Genomic DNA, 18,568 nt, shown 5'->3' with positions numbered 1-18,568 from the left:
AAGCATTGCAGTACATTCAGGTCTTTGTCTAAAACCATATTAGACTTGTCTTCTTGACAAAAATGGTACTTCCTAATAGTCTCTAGTTAGTTCAAATATGTGGGCCTTGTTTCATCAACTGTGCCTCTTAAAGCTTGAATGTAAGTTTTTGCACAATCACGGCTTACAGCAATCTTCTCCTCCTGGGTTCAAGCGATCCTTCCACCTCAGCCTCCCAAGTAGCTGAGACTACAGGCACACACCATCATGCCCAGCTATAATTTTTGTGTTTCTGTTGAGACAAGGTTTCATCATGTTGTCCAAGCTTGTCTTGAACTACTGGGTTCAAACGATCCTCCTCCCAAAGTTCTAGGATTACAAGTGAACATGAGTTTTTATTCCCTGATAGCCTTGCAGTGGGCTAGGCATACAGAAGCTGCTTAATAAATTTGTTTAACGGTGTAATACTAAACAAATATTATTTACATAAATAATAACAGTAATATCATGGCATTGATAGCTCCACTTTGAGTGAAACTGGGCTTTTTAATGAACTACACAGGAGGCTGCATGAGGCAGTATGACACAGTGGTTAGGAGTAAAAACTCTGAAGCCAAAACTGCCTGGGTTCAAATCTTGGTTCTACCACCTACTGGCTATATGGGTACTGATATTTTCTTCTGTTCTCAAGGAGGGACACAAAGATGTTAGTTAACCTTAGGAAGGTACCTGTGTCATGAAATCATTATGGAGATCAAGTGAGTTATGTTAGATACTTGAAGCAACTTCTGGCATGTAGAAATTGCTCCATAAATGTCGGAAATTATTAAATGTTCATTACACATAAAATGATAGCATCTCAGAGATAAAAGAGCTTTTGCTTTATAAATGAATGAGCAGAGGTATCAATGCAAAATGATTGGCTCAAGCGCATATGGCTAATCAGAGGCCAAGTCAGGAACTCAGCTCTCCTGATTTCTATTCAGTGTTTGTTCTTTCCCCTCCTTAAGGATTTTATATCTCAACACAAACTACAGAATATTCAAGTTCAAAGGGATATTTAAGACTTTACAATTTAATTTTCCCATAAGGGACCATATACTGCACCATCACTTGTCACAAACCTTTCATCTTTCCCAACAGCACCATTTCCCAGATTATTAATCATCCAGACAAAAAGAGCCTAACAAACCTTGCACGGTGGCCCCCAAGTTAAGAAACACACGAAGGATGGGTACGGATGCCAAGGTCAGGTTGCCTGAGTTCAGATGACTATCACCAGATGAAACCATTTTTAATGATCATCTTTTGAAAAATAAGATTTCTTTTTTTGGGGAAAACATTGTCTGGGATACTCATTATAAAGCTGTGATTCAGGCCATCCCACACAAACATGGATGTTTTGCAGATAGTATTCTTCCCGGTAGGAATCTGAAATTATGATTTTGATGAACTCTGAACAATACTCTAAAGCAGCCAGGAAAAGGCACAGGAGCCAACTAACCATACCAGGCATAATTTCTGAAGGTTTCAATTTTCTGTGTGGTTCTCTGCAACAGTATTCAGCCTGTTTGTGCAATTAGCTATGTTAGAGTTTTTAAATTCAATCTAACAGATACAGACTCTCAAGAGGAACTGCAGCAATAAAAGATTGCTATTATCTATGCACTAATAAACATGTGTGTAAGGATTCTTTCATCAGATGCAATGACATGCTATTCTGGTCTCAATTTGACACTAAGGAAAGAGATTTAATTTCTCTTCAATGCAAATGAAATCACTGTATGTAGCAGCAGCAGTACAGACAAAGGCCAAACTGAGTAACTGTGTTACGTGTCCACTAAGAATGTTCATACACTCCTCTCAGTCCTGCTACAAACAAGGCTCAGGAAATCCACATTCTTTCTGTATGATTGTTTTAAATGCCTCATTGTAGTATATTGACCTTGAGCTTTATGGCTTAGGATTTTTTTTTTTCTTTTTCTCTGCCTTGCCTTTGTCAGTCTATGGCTTGGCATTTTTAACCCTCAAAACAGGGAGGTTCCATTACAATCTAAAAGTTGAATTACTTTACTTTCTTTGTACTGAAGACTCAACAGATAAGCTCCACTGATCACACAGAGGATGCATTGTCCCTCCTACGTGTTTCTGTAGTATTTTGCTTATATTTCTAACACCACTCATGATTATCTGACTTGTTACACCTTGGTGTGTGTATGTCTCCTTTGTGCACTGTAAACTCCTGAGGACAGAATTCATGCTTTATATATTTCTGTATTGTTTCAGAGCCTGATGATGTCTAAGACATAGGGCCTGCTCAATAAATGTTTCAATAGTTTTAATGGTACATATGTTACACATTTTCCAGTTATACAGTTATTATTAATTAATTCTCATTTCTGATATATCTCTTTTTCATTTCTGAGAACTCTTGTTTTTGAAACACGTAAAAAAACTTTAGCAGGCTGGCACTGTAATTTAGATGACTATGTAAACAGTAAGGGAGTGCCTAGCAATTATTTGTTGAATACTAATTTTATGAAAAGTTGCAGAGGTTTCTTTTGAGTTTTAGTTTTTAAGAAGACTCGACCATCTCAGTGGGACAGAGGAAAGAACTCAGAGGCATGACTGGGAGGGTATCGAAGAAAGACTACTGTGCTTTCTAGAAAAAAGACCCAGTACCCAAGTTCTAACTCTGAGACCCAGTCATACATTTGGATCACAGCATTTCCAAGACCAAAATTTCCTCTTTAATAGTTTTTCTGAGAAATTGTCAGGTTTAACGTCAAGAAATACTTAGTCCATGCTCATTAGGCCCACAGACATGACTAGCTACAGGATTCGCGGGGCCCAGCCCAGAATAAAAATGCAGAGCCCCTTGTTCAAAACTTAAGAATTTCAAGACAGTGACTGAAGAGCATCAGCCAAATGAGGAGTCCTTTTAAGCATGGAGCCTTGTGTGGCTGCACAGGTCCCACACCTATGAAGCTAGCCCTCTTCTGTGAAAGACAAAAGGTTTGTAGCTAGGGAGAGAAGCTACAATTCAAGTATGCACAAGGGGCTGCAGGAACCCAGAGCTCCTAACTTTGTAAAAGCATCACTGGGAATGTGAGTTAAACTCATTTTTGAGGGAGAAGTTGCATAGGGAAGAAAGATATTCCAGATAGAAGGACCTGCACTGAAGGTGGGTAGAATTTACCTGACATTCAGAAATACTGTAACTTTTAAGCAGGATGGTGCCAGTGAACATGAGGGTGAGAACAGACTGAGGCTGGAAAGGTAGGCAGAGACCATATATATGGGAAAAGGGGTTGAACAATTACTGAGTGCCTCCTGTGTGCCAAGTTCTTTCCCTCCATGACATTTTAAACACCACAATCTTGTAAATACTGAGTCATCCCTATTTTACAAACAGTTAATTTAGGCATCACACAGATTTAATGTTCAAAGGGCTTGGAACACTCTAAGGATCTAATAAATATTAATATTTGAAGAATTACTGGTGGGTCTGTCTGACTTAAGGTGCAGAACTCTTACCCTTTAGGCCAAGCTTCTCTTAAGAGTTCTTTCTAATCCCTCCAGTCATTCTCTCCCCCATCTCTCAAGAGCCCCCAAACTGCCCTTCTCTCCCTTCGCCACGCCCCCGCGTTTCCACGTGCCGGAAATTAGGTGGCAAATTACTTCCGGGATAGTAAAGGTCGGCCCCCGCAAGATGGCCGCCCCCTTGGAACTCAGTTGCTGGGGAGGTGGCTGGGGGCTCCCATCGGTTCACAGCGAGTCCCTGGTGGTGATGGTGAGGCCGCCTCACGGGCCAGGGCGCGGGAAGAAGGGGCGGGGCTAGAGGCGAGAGGCTGACTTGCCCTGGTTTCCCGCTGCGCTGCGGGGTCCAGGAGGGCCGGGCCGCTGCACGCTGCATCGCCCCGGGCTCCCTCCCACCAACGAGTCCCCACCTGGCCTGTACCCCCGCCGAAGGCCGGCGGAAACGTCAAGGCTTCTCCGCTTGACTCCCGAGTTTTGTCTGCCTCACAAAGCTGTCTGGGCGGTGAAGTGAAACCCCAAAGAAGGGGGCGCGCCCTCCCTACTCTGCGTCCCCAGGACCTTTTGGGGAGCAAAGTCCCCGAAAGCCGGGTGGCTGGCGGCCGCGTGCCTACTTGAGATCACGGGGAGGGATGCGGCCTCAAAATCAGTCGCCTTCTGCCTTTGGGGGTGGGGCTGTGAAGTAAAGCTGCTCTGCGGCTTTGCGTTGGGCACTTGGTCTAAAATGTTTGATTGCAAACTCTGTTTCAGGCTTATGCCAAATTTTGTGGTGCACCCTTGAAAGTCAATGTGATAGATAACACCTGGAGAGGTTCAAGAGGTATAGTGTAAACCTTTACACTCCCCTTTCTGTACTGTTTTTTTTTTCTTCTTGTATTTAAAGCTGTGAGGTATATAGCTATAATATTAAGGATTTAGTTTCTTACCGTGACCTTGGCTCTGTGTTGTTTATGATTTGATCATTCTGAGTAATACCTCAAAGTGCAAGCCAAATCACTGGAAATTATGAGAAATGAAAATGTTCTCTAGAACCGCTCTTTGTGAAACAGCAAAAAAACCAAGACAAGCTTACTCATTTTTTCCCCTCTAAATGTGCATCTGCTATAGTTTTTAGGGTATTGCAGTCTCTTCAGAGGAAATCACACTGTGTCCTTGTATGTAAACTGTCTTTTGATTATAGGCGATGTACCAATTTTGACAACTGAAGACAACATGGTTTCTCAGCCAGCAAAAATACTAAACTTTTTAAGAAAACAGGTGGGTGGTTCACTTTGAAGAAGTAGATGAGTAGATTATTGATCCCTGCATGTCGGGCTTTTTTTTTTTTTTTTTTGCCAACTCATTAGACAATTGGAGATACCTGGGATAAGATTTAAAAACAGATTTGAGAATCACTGCTCCAAAGCATGAGTTCTGTGATTTGAAAGTCATATGAAGAGGTAGTCAATTTATATTTTAATAACCTTTGAATTTTATTGAAATTTGTATGTAAGTAGATTTAATGTAGCCATTTTCACTATTACACTTATTGATAGGATTGTCTATTTTGTCACATAGTTGGTACACATTTTGTGCTGAGCATGACATCTGAGTTCTCACCAACTAGCAACTATATTATTTTTAAAAAGCTCTTAGAGCAGTTTTATGGAATAATGTATCTAAATGTTTTAACAGTAGAGAGTTGTGTATCCAAAATGTTTAAACATGTAAAGATTTATATAAATGCAAAAGTTATTTGTTTTGCCAATACTGTGCTTAAAAAAAGTTGTGTCAATAACATTTTGAACTTTTATAAATTGGAAGGTTTTTTCTTTTTCCATGGGGAGAAACACAGCCAACTGGAACTGTTTCCTTCTTGTTAAAAATAATAGTTGCTTTTATTAAGTTTGTACTACATGCCTTGCACTGAACTAGGTCATTAACAAGCATGAAAATAATAGTAGTTAATATTATAACATTTATTGACCATATTGCGTATGTGATGCAGTGCTAAGAACTTTTATGTGCATTAAGCAATAGGTTTCACTGGATTTGTATTTTTCTTTCTCCCATTTTAATACCACATTTGCTATTTGTGAGGAAAAATACGAGTCCTGATTTGATTAGTTTTACTGTTTTGGGGCTGCTCTTTGACTTCTGAGTTTTGTTTTTTTTTTAATAGAAATATAATGCTGATTATGAACTCTCAGCAAAACAAGGAGCAGATACATTGGCTTACATTGCTCTCCTTGAAGAGAAGCTTCTCCCTGCAGTGGTGAGTGTTCTTAAATATTACAGTATTTTAGTGGCCTAGTTGCAAATGTACATAGTCTGTTTAGAAGAAAACCAATGAGAAAAGTCTTAAGAGAAAATTTCACTTATATGTTAATCTTAATTCTTTCATATTACTGTGAAACTGGATTCTGTTAGGCATTCAACTAGTATGTGAAACAACAAAGTAAAAGAAAATGTCATGTTGGAAATTCTTTGTGGGAGATGGATCTTTTTGCTGCATGTAAAGAATTGGGTATAATTCATTCATTCAACAAATGTTTATTGAACACCTGCTATGTGTCAGGCCTTGTTCCGGGTGCTTGGAATATAGCAGTCAACAAAACTCACACATTTTAAAATAATCTTGTTTTATCCCGAGTCATTCTAATTGGAAAACTTGTATGAAGTCACTTCATATAAAGGTATTTATGAAAAACTCTCATGTTGATTGAGTGATTTTTCTTTTAATAAAAGAACATCCTGGTAGTGTTTTTTTCTCTCCCTTTGCAGCTTCACACATTCTGGGTTGAGAGTGACAATTACTTTACTGTGACAAAGCCATGGTTTGCTTCACAAATTCCTTTTCCTTTGAGTTTGATCCTGCCTGGAAGAATGTCTAAGGGAGCACTGAACAGGATTCTCCTGACCAGAGGACAGCCTCCGCTCTACCACCTCCGAGAAGTGGAAGCACAGGTATAGTGTGGATTATTCTTCAAGCAAGGGCCCTAGAGAGAAAGGACAAGAAAAATCGCAGACATGAGTTTATCTAGAGATGCCTTCCTCAAAAGTAGTTTTAGAGTATCTTTTCTACTTTTGAGATATAATTTCATCCTTATTAGATATACAGAGATGCCAAGGAGTGCCTAAATCTTCTATCAAACAGATTGGGAACATCTCAGTTTTTCTTCGGAGATACGTGAGTATTCCCTTAAAAATCATTTTGATATTTTGTGCACGTATATTCAGTGAGCAGCTATTTAAAGCAAGTCCTCTTATCTCTCCAAAAGATAAGTTTTTCACTTAAAAAAAGAAAAGATTTAGGCCAGGTGCGGTGGCTCATGCCTGTAATCCCAGCAAGGCAAAGGTGGGCAGATCACCTGAGGCCAGGAGTTCAAGACCAGCCTGCCCAATATGGCGAAACCCCGTCTCTACTAAAAATACAAAAAATTAGCTGGGTGTGGTGGTGGGTACCTGTAATCCCAGCTACTTGGGAGGCTGAGGCAGGAAAATCGCTTGAACCTGGGAGGCGGAGGTTGCAGTGAGCTGAGATCACGCCACTGCATTCCAGCCTGGGTGACAAGAGCGAAACTCTGTGTCAAAAAACAAAACAAAACAAACAAAAAAATTTAATGGGCTTTTATTATGGGAAACTTTTTCTACCAGTGATAATCTAACATTGACTTAGTAGGCTGCATATGTGACTTTAAAGCATCTAAGACTGTTCCCACTCTGCTTCCCGTCTATTTAACATTTGTGAGTGAAAATGAATCTATGAAAATTTCATTTTCTTCTAAATAGTTAGAGTCTAAGCTACTCAATGAGTAAAACCTTAGTTGCATCATTTTTATAAACTAAAATGGATAGTAAACCTTTTAAGAGACTATATTGTGTAATTCAGAATTGAGAATTTTGAAAAAAAATTAAACACCATCCCAAGTTAATATTTTCTTAGATGCTTTAAAAAATCCTTAATATTTTCTTTTATTTATTTATTTTATTATTATTATTATTTTTGAGATGGAGTCTCACTCTTGTTGCCCAGGCTAGAGTGCAGTGGCATGATCTTGGCTCATTGCAACCTCCGCCTCCTGGGTTCAAGCAAGTCTCCTGCCTCAACCTCCCAAGTAGCTGGGTTTACATGTCCTTGCCACTACGCACGGCTTTTTTGTATTTTTAGTAAAGACAGGGTTTCACCATGTTGGTCAGGCCTATCTCAAACTCCTGACCTCAAGTGATCTGCCCGCCTTCATCTCCCAAAGTGCTGGGATTACAGGCATTGAGCCACTGCACCCGGCCTTTAGGTAATATTGTCTTATGTGCTTAAAAAATCCTTAATTTATTTCTAGGCCTTCTACCTTGGATGCCTATGTTTTTGGTTTTCTTGCACCTCTTTACAAAGTACGGTTTCCTAAAGTTCAGCTACAAGAACATCTGAAACAGCTCTCCAACCTCTGTCGCTTTTGTGATGACATCCTGAGCAGTTATTTTAGGCTTAGTCTTGGAGGTAAGCTGGCTCTTCTTCAGCTAATACTTGTTTGCTTATTCTCCTATGTATGTATAAGCAAAATCCACTACTTATTTTAATTTTAAAAGTTTGTGTATTGTCTTTAAATAGTGGTTGATAACACTTCAAGGATTTATATTTTTCTGACTTCATTTTTATTCTCACATTAGTTTTTATTTAAATAGAGAAATAGATATTTGCCTTTTATCTATTCCTCTGGATTTTTACATTTCTTGCTTCTTGTTCTTTAAATATTACCCCTTTGAAGTGGGTCATGTTCTTCTAAAAGGTTAAAACCACAGGTATTAAGTCTTTGCTGAAAAAGAGTATTTATCCTAATGCAAATGGATAATTACTTTAAATGATTCTTACCTGCTGCTTCTAGCATTTTCCTGCATGAACAGAAATCAGCAGCAGATTGATTTTGGTGAGGTACACTCCCATGATTCCACTACTTGAAAACTGATTGCATCAGAATGGAGGTATAGTAAATAGAGGGCACCTGTTACTTAGGATGTGCTTCGTTGAGAGAGTGGGGCCTTGTGCTTAAGTGATTCAGATACTAAATGTCTATTGGGAGGGTTGGCTGAAATTGTCCTTTTAAGAAACAGGTTATAAAGATAGCTGGCTTAGGTGGACAGCTTATTATTTTATGGTGGGTTATGTGTTCTGTATACAGGAAGGGGTTAGTAGTTTGGGAGTCATGAAATTAAGTAATGTTCAACCTTGTTAACTTGGGAGCAGTGGTTAGCAAACCTGATTATTTGACAGATAAAAAATCTTGGGTCCTATTCCAGACTTACTAAATTAGAATCTTTTAGGCATCAATCCTATGAATTTGTATTTTTAAGTTCTAAATACTTTGGATGTCTGGTGGGCAACTTTTTGGGAGTTACTGCCTTGGAAAACTATCCAGATAGTTGTGACCAAAGACCTATTTGAAATGGGTGCAAGAAAGGAATAGCTTAAACTTGAGAAGGAAATGAGGACTACTGTGCTTTTTTTTTTTTTTAAATACTAATTATTGTGGCCAGTTGCAGAACACTTGGTTAGCATTGTCTACTTAGCGGACAGATTTTCGTCCGTTTTGCTCAGGGTTTAGTTTTGGAGCATTCAAATCCCTCTCTTCGCCTTTAAACCGAGAATGGTTTTCCTCTTTGCCTTTTTTGGGGAGGGTGGGGCACTGGACAGGGTGGGTAGACTCAAAATTCTTTCAATCTAAATAGCTTTAAAGGCTTTAAAAATTTCCTGTCTTTCTCTGATTTCTGTCCTGGCTTCTTAGGCATCTCTCCAGCTGGACAAGAAACGGTAGATGCAAATCTTCAGAAACTCACACAACTTGTAAATAAGGAATCCAACTTGATTGAAAAGGTCAAGTCTACTTCAATCATTTTGTCATAGCTTAGTATTTTCCTTTCTGTAGCTAGTATTGTCATTTGGGTCACACATTAACTGTACCCTTTTAGTTTTTTTATAGAGTTTATTTTTCAGAAAACTGTTCAACTATACTTTCACTAAAGTTGTATGTAACATAGTGTTTTGAAGCCAGTAGTGGCCTGATTGGGAAAAGATCAGATAAGAGTATTGGGTTTACTTTTGCCACACAATTAGTACCCTTTAAGCTAGGAAATTCAAAAGATTTGCTTTAAAAAAACAAAGCAAAAACAAAGCAAAAACACTTCTTGCTTGCATGTCTGCCTCTCTGTCTCTTAAGTTAATGTTTCTTAAGATTATAAGCACCGGGCTTATCCTTTCTTATTAACAGCACTGTAATGTTCTTTTCTTCTTTCCACATGAAAGTTTTATTTTTTCTCCTTCTTGTTCTTCTCTGCTGTAGATACAGTATATGGTTTTTCACCAGTGTATATATTTTGCCACTTGGGGTGTTCTTTTCATGAGAGAAACACTGAGGAACTGGGTAGGGGAGAGAGCCAACAAAGGGAATTTCAAGGGCGATTCTAGTAGGAAAAATACAAAGAGGTTACATATTTTTTCCCCAGTAACTGATAAGCTTGCTTTTTTTTTTTTTTTTTTTTTTCTGATACAAATAGTAATACTTACTGTTTTACAAACTCATAGGGCAGTGAAGCCTGAGGCCTGATAATACTGGCTAACAGTTTTTGAGGTCCAGCACTGTGTTATTTGAGCTTGATGTGGGTTACCTCATTTAGAACTGATCCAGTGTTTAGAAAACCACTGGATTAGATGTAAAGAATTTATCTTTCTTTTTGCCTAATGTCCTAGCTTCCTTTGGTCTACATACTCTCAGCTTTAAAAAGCTGGTCTTTTTTGATGGGAATACAGGTCATTTTCATTGAGGCAAAGAAGTATAGTTGAAAGAATAATAGTTTTGGAATCAGAAGACCTGGGTTCAAGTTTCAGCTCTCATACTAGCTTGTGACATGGGGCAAATCACTTAACCTTACGGAGTCTCGGTTTGCTTATCTATACAACAGGGAAGGTCTGTGTCTGCATTTTCTTCATAGCGTATTGGGAAGATCAAATAAGATATTGTACGTGAACATAGTTTGCAAACCGGAGCTTAGTGTAACAGTACCGCTTTTACACTTACTATCAGAAGATCTCTTTAAGTTATGCTATGGTTGAGTTTAGTAGAATATTTATTTTTTGGAATTACTGTAATTCTGTGAAGGTATCAGGAATGAGCCACATTGCTGTTTACAGAAACTGAGTCAGCTGGTATTTGAGGTATGACATTTAGAATTCTTGAGATTATTTGTAAGAAAAAGGTTTCTCTAGCAGCCCAGGAAACATATGGTTCTGTACTCTTCTAGGCTATAGTTTGGATGGGGAGGCCACAGTCCACATAAGTGGTGCCACAGCATTAGTCAGATGTATCTTTTGTACTTTCTACAGATGGATGACAATCTTCGCCAAAGCCCTCAGCTTCCTCCTCGGAAACTGCCAACACTTAAACTGACTCCAGCAGAAGAAGAAAATAATTCCTTCCAACGGCTTTCACCCTGACAGTAGTCATGGTTTGTGGCCAAAGTCAAATGATTGTTGCAGTAATCTCTTACACCAAGTGTGTGAGGGCAAAAAGAAGATACCATAATAGGTATTAAGGAAGACTCTAAACCAAAAGGAACTTTCTATGACATCTATTTTTATTACTATTATTATTATTAGGAAGCTTGTATTCTAGCTTGGCACTGCATTTTTAATAACATCAAAGAGAATGCTAATTGAACTTGGTGGGTGGGGGGAAGAAAAACACATCGTACTGTATACAAAAAACTGCCTTAATCATGGCAGATTTTTGCCTTTGGTTCATAGGTTGCTGACCAAAAGCTACAATTCTGTTCTGAATGTGCACTCCTAATTTATTTGAGTTAATTTATTCAATTTATTAACTTAGTTTTCTTAGACCAGGCTGAATACCTAATGTGTGGCTCTTTGGCTGAGGCTTTTTACTTCTGTTTAGAAATTTGATGCCTATTTTAGGAACCAGAAAAAGATAAATTGCTTCAGTAGAAGAGACCATATTTAGCTTTAAAAAGTGATGAGGAACGTGCTTTTTAATTATGCTCTCATAAGTCTAATCTTTTGGGGGTTTAGTAGCACATAGATAAATATTAAAGGTGGTTACATATAATAACATCTGATAATACTCATTTCAGTATAACATTGGTCTTTGCTGATGTGTTCGATATACGTTAGGAAGGGTTCTTTTAGTTTAGTTGGGCGAATGTGGCAGTTTTAGACCTATGTCTTTGTAGTACATCTTTAGTTGTATTTCTTGTATTAATTCCAGAAGAAGTGAATGTACTGGTCATCGTTACTATGCTAGGCTGTAAAATCTTACTGAAATTGCCCTCTTGTTAGATACTACTCAGGAGGAGCCCATGGCCAGGGTAGTAGAAATACTTACTGTGCATCTGGTCCAAGTTTTTTATGCTTGGCTCAGGCTAATATTCTTTCATAAGATGCATATCATGTAGTCAGAAGCTTTCTGACAACCAATTATTTTCCATATGTTTCACTTACAGTCAAAGAATACAAAGGAACAATCAGAAATAGCAGCTTTTAACAAATATTTTCTATTTATTGGTTGCTGAACTGTTAAGGGATTTGCTGTGTGGTAATTTTACTTATAATAGAAACTTGTTTATTTTAGTGGTTGAGGTGCTTCTGTTGTCCTAAAACCACTTCTGAGGTTTTCAAAATGTAGAACCATGTTTTTGATTAGTATCTTAAAAGATTATTGTGGTGCTCATGAAATCTTATCAAGTCCTGTAGGAACCCATATGTTAAGAAAACAAGCTTTGTAGTCAGAAGACTCATCTAATTTGAGCTGAGTGGAGCTCAGCTGTGTTTGACCCACATCCTCCCAATTTGTTCTGTATTTAGGTAGTTATTTATACAGGAGTCTTTAAGTCATTGTAAGTATTTTTTCTTGAAAGTTTTAACTAAATGAGAAATAAGGTAGTCTTCAAAATCTTGGTCATCTGTTTGGATGTATTTAGGGAAAGTACCTCATGAGTTGCACATTACTTCTACAACAGGGTGTGTGTGTGTGTGTGTGTGTGTGTGTGTGTGTGTGTGTCTGTATTAGGCATCTTCAAAGGCAGATTATTAGATTCCAGCAGTCTAAAATCTGATTCCAGCAGTCTGAAATCTAAATATTTTATATTGGAAATCATGACTGTGAGACTTTATTGTCCTCTGGGATGGATGTAGATTGGAGAAGGGTGATTAGCACATTCATCAGACATGTGTTTATGCTTTGGTCAAGGCCAGTCATTTTTAATTATGATTTATATCAGACCCTTCAAAAAATATTTGAAATACATTACAGTTATAACATACATAACATGTATATTACAAGCATATTACATGTAAAACAGGACAATTTAAAAATTTTAAATTTTAAAGAATTAAAAACATTAAAAAATTTAAATTAAAAAAATTAAAAATTTGCAGAACAATATCAACACTGACAGATTCTAAAATTAAGTGGTAAATTTAACTCCAAGTTTCTCCATGGGCAAAGTCAAAAGATAATGCTAGGTTATGTCAATTTTTCTTTCAATAAAACTGCTGATGTCCATTAGGAAGAAAAATGTGTTTAAAGTTTTACAGGAACGTGGCGCTCATGTTCTTCTGATATGTAGACTTTGATAAAGAAGCATACTGTAATATTTCATAACCTGAAATTTTAATCAAAAGAGGTCATTTTTAGAATAACAAGTATTTGTCTTTTTTAGTAGAGGGAATGACTGTCAATATGATTTATTTGCTTTTGTGTCATCCCTACTTCAAACTGCCATAAGCCTTACATTCTCACTATAGTTCATAATGCTTCCAGATCACCTTTCCTAAGATGCAACATGCGATTTTAGTGAGAGTTTGTATGTTGGGTTACTTAGTTGAGCTATTTGTATATAAGCAGATGAGATGACAGGAAGCTGTAACTGAGCACAAAGTACTTTAGGGACCAATCACACATATAGGAAGCTTTTAGAAAAGAACTTTTTTTTTTTTTTGAGACAGAGTTTCGCTCTTGTTGCCCAGGCTGTAGTGCAGTGGTGCAATCTCGGCTCACTGCAACCTCCGCCTCCTGGGTTCAAGCAAGTCTTCTGTCTCAGCCTAAGTAGCTGGGATTACAGGCATGTGCCACCACACCCAGCTAATTTTGTTTTTTTTTTTTTAATAGAGACGGGGTTTCACCATGTTGGTCAGGCAGGTCTCGAACTCCTGACCTCAAGTGATCCACCCACCTCAGCCTCCCAAAGTGCTGGGATTACAGGCATGAGCCACTGCGCCCGGCCAAAAAAGAACATTTTGTCAATCTGAACAGAGCACAGAACATTTTTTCAGACTGAACAGACTGCTAGACCAGCCTGTTTTAGATAAAGTTTGAGTTCATTGGGATAAATGGTCCCAATCTTAAACAGAATACTGTGAGCCAATGCCTTTTGGAAGTGATGGTGGAGGATAATATGATTAAAGGGAACATGCTTGTGTTTATTTTTGTTGGTAGTATATGATTAGAAAAACTGGTCAGATAATTCCCATCAGATGAAGATCTTCCATGAACAAACTGCCATCAATCATCCATAAGACTGATTTTTTTTTTTAAGGAACACTAAAGAAGCTGTAAAGAACATTGAAGTTGGTCATTCCTTCAAAACTGTGTTTTGACCACACAAAAGGTGGGCATTAACAAACCAAATTTCAACTTAAGTCTGTATTATTTTGGGGGTGCTGCAAGACTGGAGATTTTATAAAAGCAAGCATTTTTATTTCCGTTTATAATTCGTATTCATTCAATATTGCTAGATATATTAATGTGAAGGAATGGGGAAGCTTATTTCAATCAAAGCTAAAATTTTCAGAAGTCTGTAAAAATGGGAAAACACCATTGAAAGAGGCAGAAATAGGTAACGGAGATAGTATCTTAGAAAACCTGTTGGTTAAGGCAGTGATAAAAGTAGTATTTGAACTTGGTAGTGCTTCCTTACGACCTCCTCCAAAAATATGCATTTACCAGGCTTGTTACATTTTTTTGACAGTTTTTCATCAACTGTCAAAAACTTTAACCCTTTTAAAACCTAGATATAAATGCTTACATGTAAAGACAGGAAGCTAAGCAATGGGTACCTGGAATCTCTCTGAACTATTTTTATAACTTCTTGTGAGTCTAAGTATTTCAAAATAAAAGTGGTTTTAAAGTAAATTCATAGATTAAATGTATCATTATCTATATAAACTATGATTTAAAACTTTAATTTTCCAAACATAGTATTCAACTTAGTTGAATAAATATATGATAGAAGTTAAATACAATTTTTATTTCGTTCTTAAGAAAAACTCATGTTTGTAACAAATGACTTTATCTAAAGATCTATTTTGCCTTACCAGAAAAGAAAAAACCAACCTAAAACCAAAAACTCCTTTTCCCTAGGATGTCAAAAATGCTGTGACTTAAAATATCTAATTATATTTTTTTCTTTCTATGGTAGCGGGGTTTACTTCTGAGGATAAAATATTTTGAAAAAGTTCTGTCCCTTGACGTGGTAGTTCTCCCGTGCCTTGTACTTGTTCTCTCTACTTGTTCTCTCTCCAGATGCACAGTTTCACAAGATGTTCACCTTTAATGAAGAAGGTGTAGCTTTTCGTTTTAAGCTGTAATTGTCTTTGTCTTGATTTGGCTATTTTTATAACTGAAATCCTGAGCAACAGAGATAATTTGGGTGGTAATGATAGTCTTTTGTGTATGTTCTTGATGTTAAATGTTTTTTGCTGCCATTCAACTTTGTGGAATTTATGTTTACTTTTCAGTGTTTTCATATTGCTTAACCAGATTTTAAAGAAATTTTGTTGTTAGTTACGTGAAGTCAAAGGTCAGTAGGTCAGTAATCCCATTATCCTCAAACTTGAAGTTTCATTAGATGTTCAAAATGCTAATTTTCACAGAGATATAAGGATAAATTTGTTTTAGTTTTGTTTTGGTTCCCAAACTCTTGTTGGGGTATAGTGTTTGCTAGGAGCCCAGGTTACCTGCCCTGGACTTAGATTGTGATTGAAGTGGAGAGGTACTCTAGGAGTTTTAAAAGACACAAAATTATTTTTTTCCAGACTAGTTAATTCTGATAAGAATTAACATTCTTGAACAAAGGTATCAGAAGGGGTATCTCGAGTTGAAGGTTTGTGAATAGAAAGGGAAATGTGATAGAAGATTATTCAGAACAAAATAGACAAAATAACAAGAGACAGGAAAATAAGTCTCTTTGTATCCTTATTAATCATATGAAATTATGCTATAATATTTTTTAAAAATCACCTTTTTGGTTCTGGGTGAAGCAGTTCCTAGCAGAGTGTTTTGTCAGAACATACTGTTAGGTGAATAGAGGGTTCTGTGGCCAAGTAAGTGTGGGAAATAGTGGGTTAGACAAAATTGAGTTACTGTTGGCCTTTCAGACCTTTGATATGCTAATGTGCATTTTAAATCTCCGAGAAGCACCTCTATTTTATACATCATTTCCCTAATTTATTTTAATACGGATTTGTTTTTGTTTTTGTTTTCTTGAGATGGAGTCTTGCTCTTGTCACTCAGGCTGGAGTGCAGTGGTGCAGTTTCGGCTCAGTACAACTTCCGCTTCCCAGGTTCAGGCAATTCTCCTGCCTCAGCCTCCCAAGTAACTGGGATTACAGGCGCCCGCCACCACACCCAGCTAATTTTTGTATTTTTAGTAGAGATGGGGTTTCACCATGTTGACCAGGCTGATTTTGAACTCCTGACCTCAGGTGATTCTGCCTGCCTCACCCTCCCAAAGTGCTGGAATTACAGGCATGAGCCACTGCCCCCTGCTGGATTTTTTTTAAAGTAGGTATCTTGTGGGATTTATGTTCTGAGAGATACACCTAAGGAAATGCTCCCCTACGGTGTTTTTGCTAGTTTATACTCATTGCAAAGGTTTCTTATCGTTGGGTGCCCCTCTAGCCAGTAGTAGTAAAATGGGAAGAGACAGGTCAAGACTTCCTTGGACCATGGTATTGAGAGGGGGATGGCTGTCGGCATAGATACCTTGGTTATTTAGGCATTTGTGAGGGAGGCCCCTGGCTATTCCAGCCCCTTTCCTTAGAATCCTAGTTGGCCGGGAGCAGCTGTACAGGTGTCTGAACTGGTGGTTTGAGGACTACCCAGTTCCTAAGCATTCATGAGGCAGAGGGAACCAACTTGTATTTCCAGAACAACTTTACAAACCTTTTCTGGCTGTGCTTTAAAAGTGCCAAAAAGGCAAAGGATGTTTATGACATTGAAGTCACATACAAGCTATTATGATACATATATCATAGAAAGCTTATAGTTGCTTCAGTGACAAAGCAAAGGAAGGTTAATATTTTCAAGTTTTGTTCATTACTAAAGACAGTCTAAGGTTCATAGTTTTCACTAAATTCTAAGCAGATTCTGTATCCTAAAACATTTAAACGTCACTAGGCCTGCAAGTTTGAGAGGGTTAGCTAAATATGTTTGATATCACTTCAGAGTCTAAAACCAGATTACTAATCATGTGTAAGGAAGCATTTTGTGTGTCTTTGCAATGTATACAATTGCATCATTTGGAACACCGTTTTGAGTGTGTATTTGAGAGAAAGCTCGCCTGTGGGTTTTGAGTTGTGGTGTAATGGTGAACATGTAGCCACATGAAAGGCCGTTGGATCTTTGTTCTGATTCTTCAGTCTTCTCGCAAATTCAGAGAAATGTCTTTTAATCATTTCGTTTACATATCCCAGATCCTTGGAAATCATGAAAAATAACTTGCCAGAGTTTGCATCAGCCCTCAATAAGTTATGAACCATAGAGAAGGTCATGGGGCCCTTCGTTCTTTGGACTGTTGGCTACTTTTGCAGTTCTGGCTTCGTTCTCTCTAGGAGGAGTAGTGTACTCAAGCTTTTAAGTTAAATGCATAAAAATGAGTTTTATTTCTCTTCTGACTTGATTTTTAATTTTATGAAATGGGAGATGTTTTTCCATTTTTCTATTCATTTTGAAGTGGGAGTTTGAGGTGTTTGTAATGTCACGTTATTGTTCGGAAAGATTGACAGTAAAAAAGACAAGTAATATATGTATGTAGTATGCATATTAGTTTTGTCCCATCAAGCCTATCTTTGAATGGCAAACATTTTTAAAACATCTGTTCTAGTTGCACAACTACTCTAGCTTCATTATAAAGTAAACAATCTTAAAGTAAGCAATGTTGGCCATAATTTCAATATTCTAGCCTTGCCGAGTGTGAATATATTTTACTCAGAGACTGTATAAATACACTAAAGTGGTGATGGTGATCAATATTGTAAAGAATTTATTCTGATAAATGAGAAACTGGATATAATGTCAAAATAGCTATTTTCTCAATAAAAATCTCAAATCTGACTGCTTATTAATTCTTGATTTAATGTTATTTATTCTTTGAGGTAAATCTTTTCATCGGGAAGAATTTTTTGGTAGTTGAATGTAGTTGTTCATGGCTGGGACTGAGCTATAGACATAGTGGGTTTTTAAAAAATGTCCATTTTTTTGGAGATAGTTTTGCTGTTATCACCCAGGCTGGAGTGCAATTGTGCGATCTCAGCTCACTGCAGCCTCCGCCACCCAGGTTCAAGCACTTCTCCTGCCTTGGTCTCCCAAGTAGCTGGGATTACAAGCACCTGCCACCATAATTTTTTTTTTTTTTTAGATGTTTCACCATGTTGGCCAGGCTGGTCTTGAACTCCTGACCTCAGGTGATCCACTTGTCTCGGTCTCCCGAAGTGCTGGGATTACAGGCGTGAGCCACCGTGCCTGGCCAAAAAATGTCCATTCTTTCTGTTATGCATTGAGACCACTTGTGCTCTTGCCACTCCGGGCTAAGGGAGGTTAGAGATCTGTTCTCTAGGCCACCGGTTTGTGTAGGACCTCAGATGCTCACGCAACTTTGCAGGGTTATAGTTCTGTCATCCCTTCAGCTCTGTCAGTTTCTTGTAAATTATACCTTTTGCTCACCCAGACAGTACAGTGATAGTCCATTGTAATTGAATGGAAGATTTAACTGAGAAAAATAATCTAAT

At 37.8% G+C, this 18,568-nt stretch overlaps 1 protein-coding gene across 3 annotated transcripts; it reads left to right on the top strand.

Annotated features, from left to right (window-relative positions):
* The first annotated feature begins 3,670 nt into the window (after positions 1-3,670).
* Positions 3,671-17,901, top strand: MTX3 (metaxin 3). 3 transcript variants are annotated; one of them, XM_011992206.1, is made up of 9 exons: positions 3,671-3,772; positions 4,267-4,336; positions 4,697-4,773; positions 5,678-5,770; positions 6,280-6,462; positions 6,609-6,685; positions 7,836-7,993; positions 9,276-9,364; positions 10,871-11,612. In XM_011992206.1, the coding sequence occupies exons 1-9, from the start codon at positions 3,692-3,694 to the stop codon at positions 10,979-10,981; spliced, it is 939 nt and encodes a 312-aa protein (XP_011847596.1). In that variant the 5' UTR covers positions 3,671-3,691; the 3' UTR covers positions 10,982-11,612. The 3 variants fall into 3 exon arrangements, with proteins under 3 accessions (XP_011847596.1, XP_011847597.1, XP_011847598.1); XM_011992207.1 differs by lacking the exon at positions 4,267-4,336 and having other exon boundaries at positions 10,871-17,901; XM_011992208.1 differs by lacking the exon at positions 9,276-9,364 and having other exon boundaries at positions 10,871-17,901.
* The last annotated feature ends 667 nt before the right edge of the window (positions 17,902-18,568 follow it).

Source organism: Mandrillus leucophaeus, unplaced genomic scaffold (genome assembly GCF_000951045.1).
Source record: "Mandrillus leucophaeus isolate KB7577 unplaced genomic scaffold, Mleu.le_1.0 Scaffold407, whole genome shotgun sequence".
Lineage (NCBI taxonomy): Eukaryota > Metazoa > Chordata > Mammalia > Primates > Cercopithecidae > Mandrillus > Mandrillus leucophaeus.
Note: the sequence above shows the minus strand (reverse complement) of the source record. Positions and strands in the feature narration are given on the sequence as shown.

Bases quoted from the DNA above. Each gene is read 5' to 3' on its own strand.
- MTX3 (XM_011992206.1), top strand. From the start codon at position 3,692: ATGGCCGCCCCCTTGGAACTCAGTTGCTGGGGAGGTGGCTGGGGGCTC. The intron at 3,773-4,266 runs GTGAGGCCGCCT...ACTCTGTTTCAG, and splicing joins GCGAGTCCCTGGTGGTGATG to GCTTATGCCAAATTTTGTGG. The intron at 6,463-6,608 runs GTATAGTGTGGA...CATCCTTATTAG, and splicing joins TCCGAGAAGTGGAAGCACAG to ATATACAGAGATGCCAAGGA.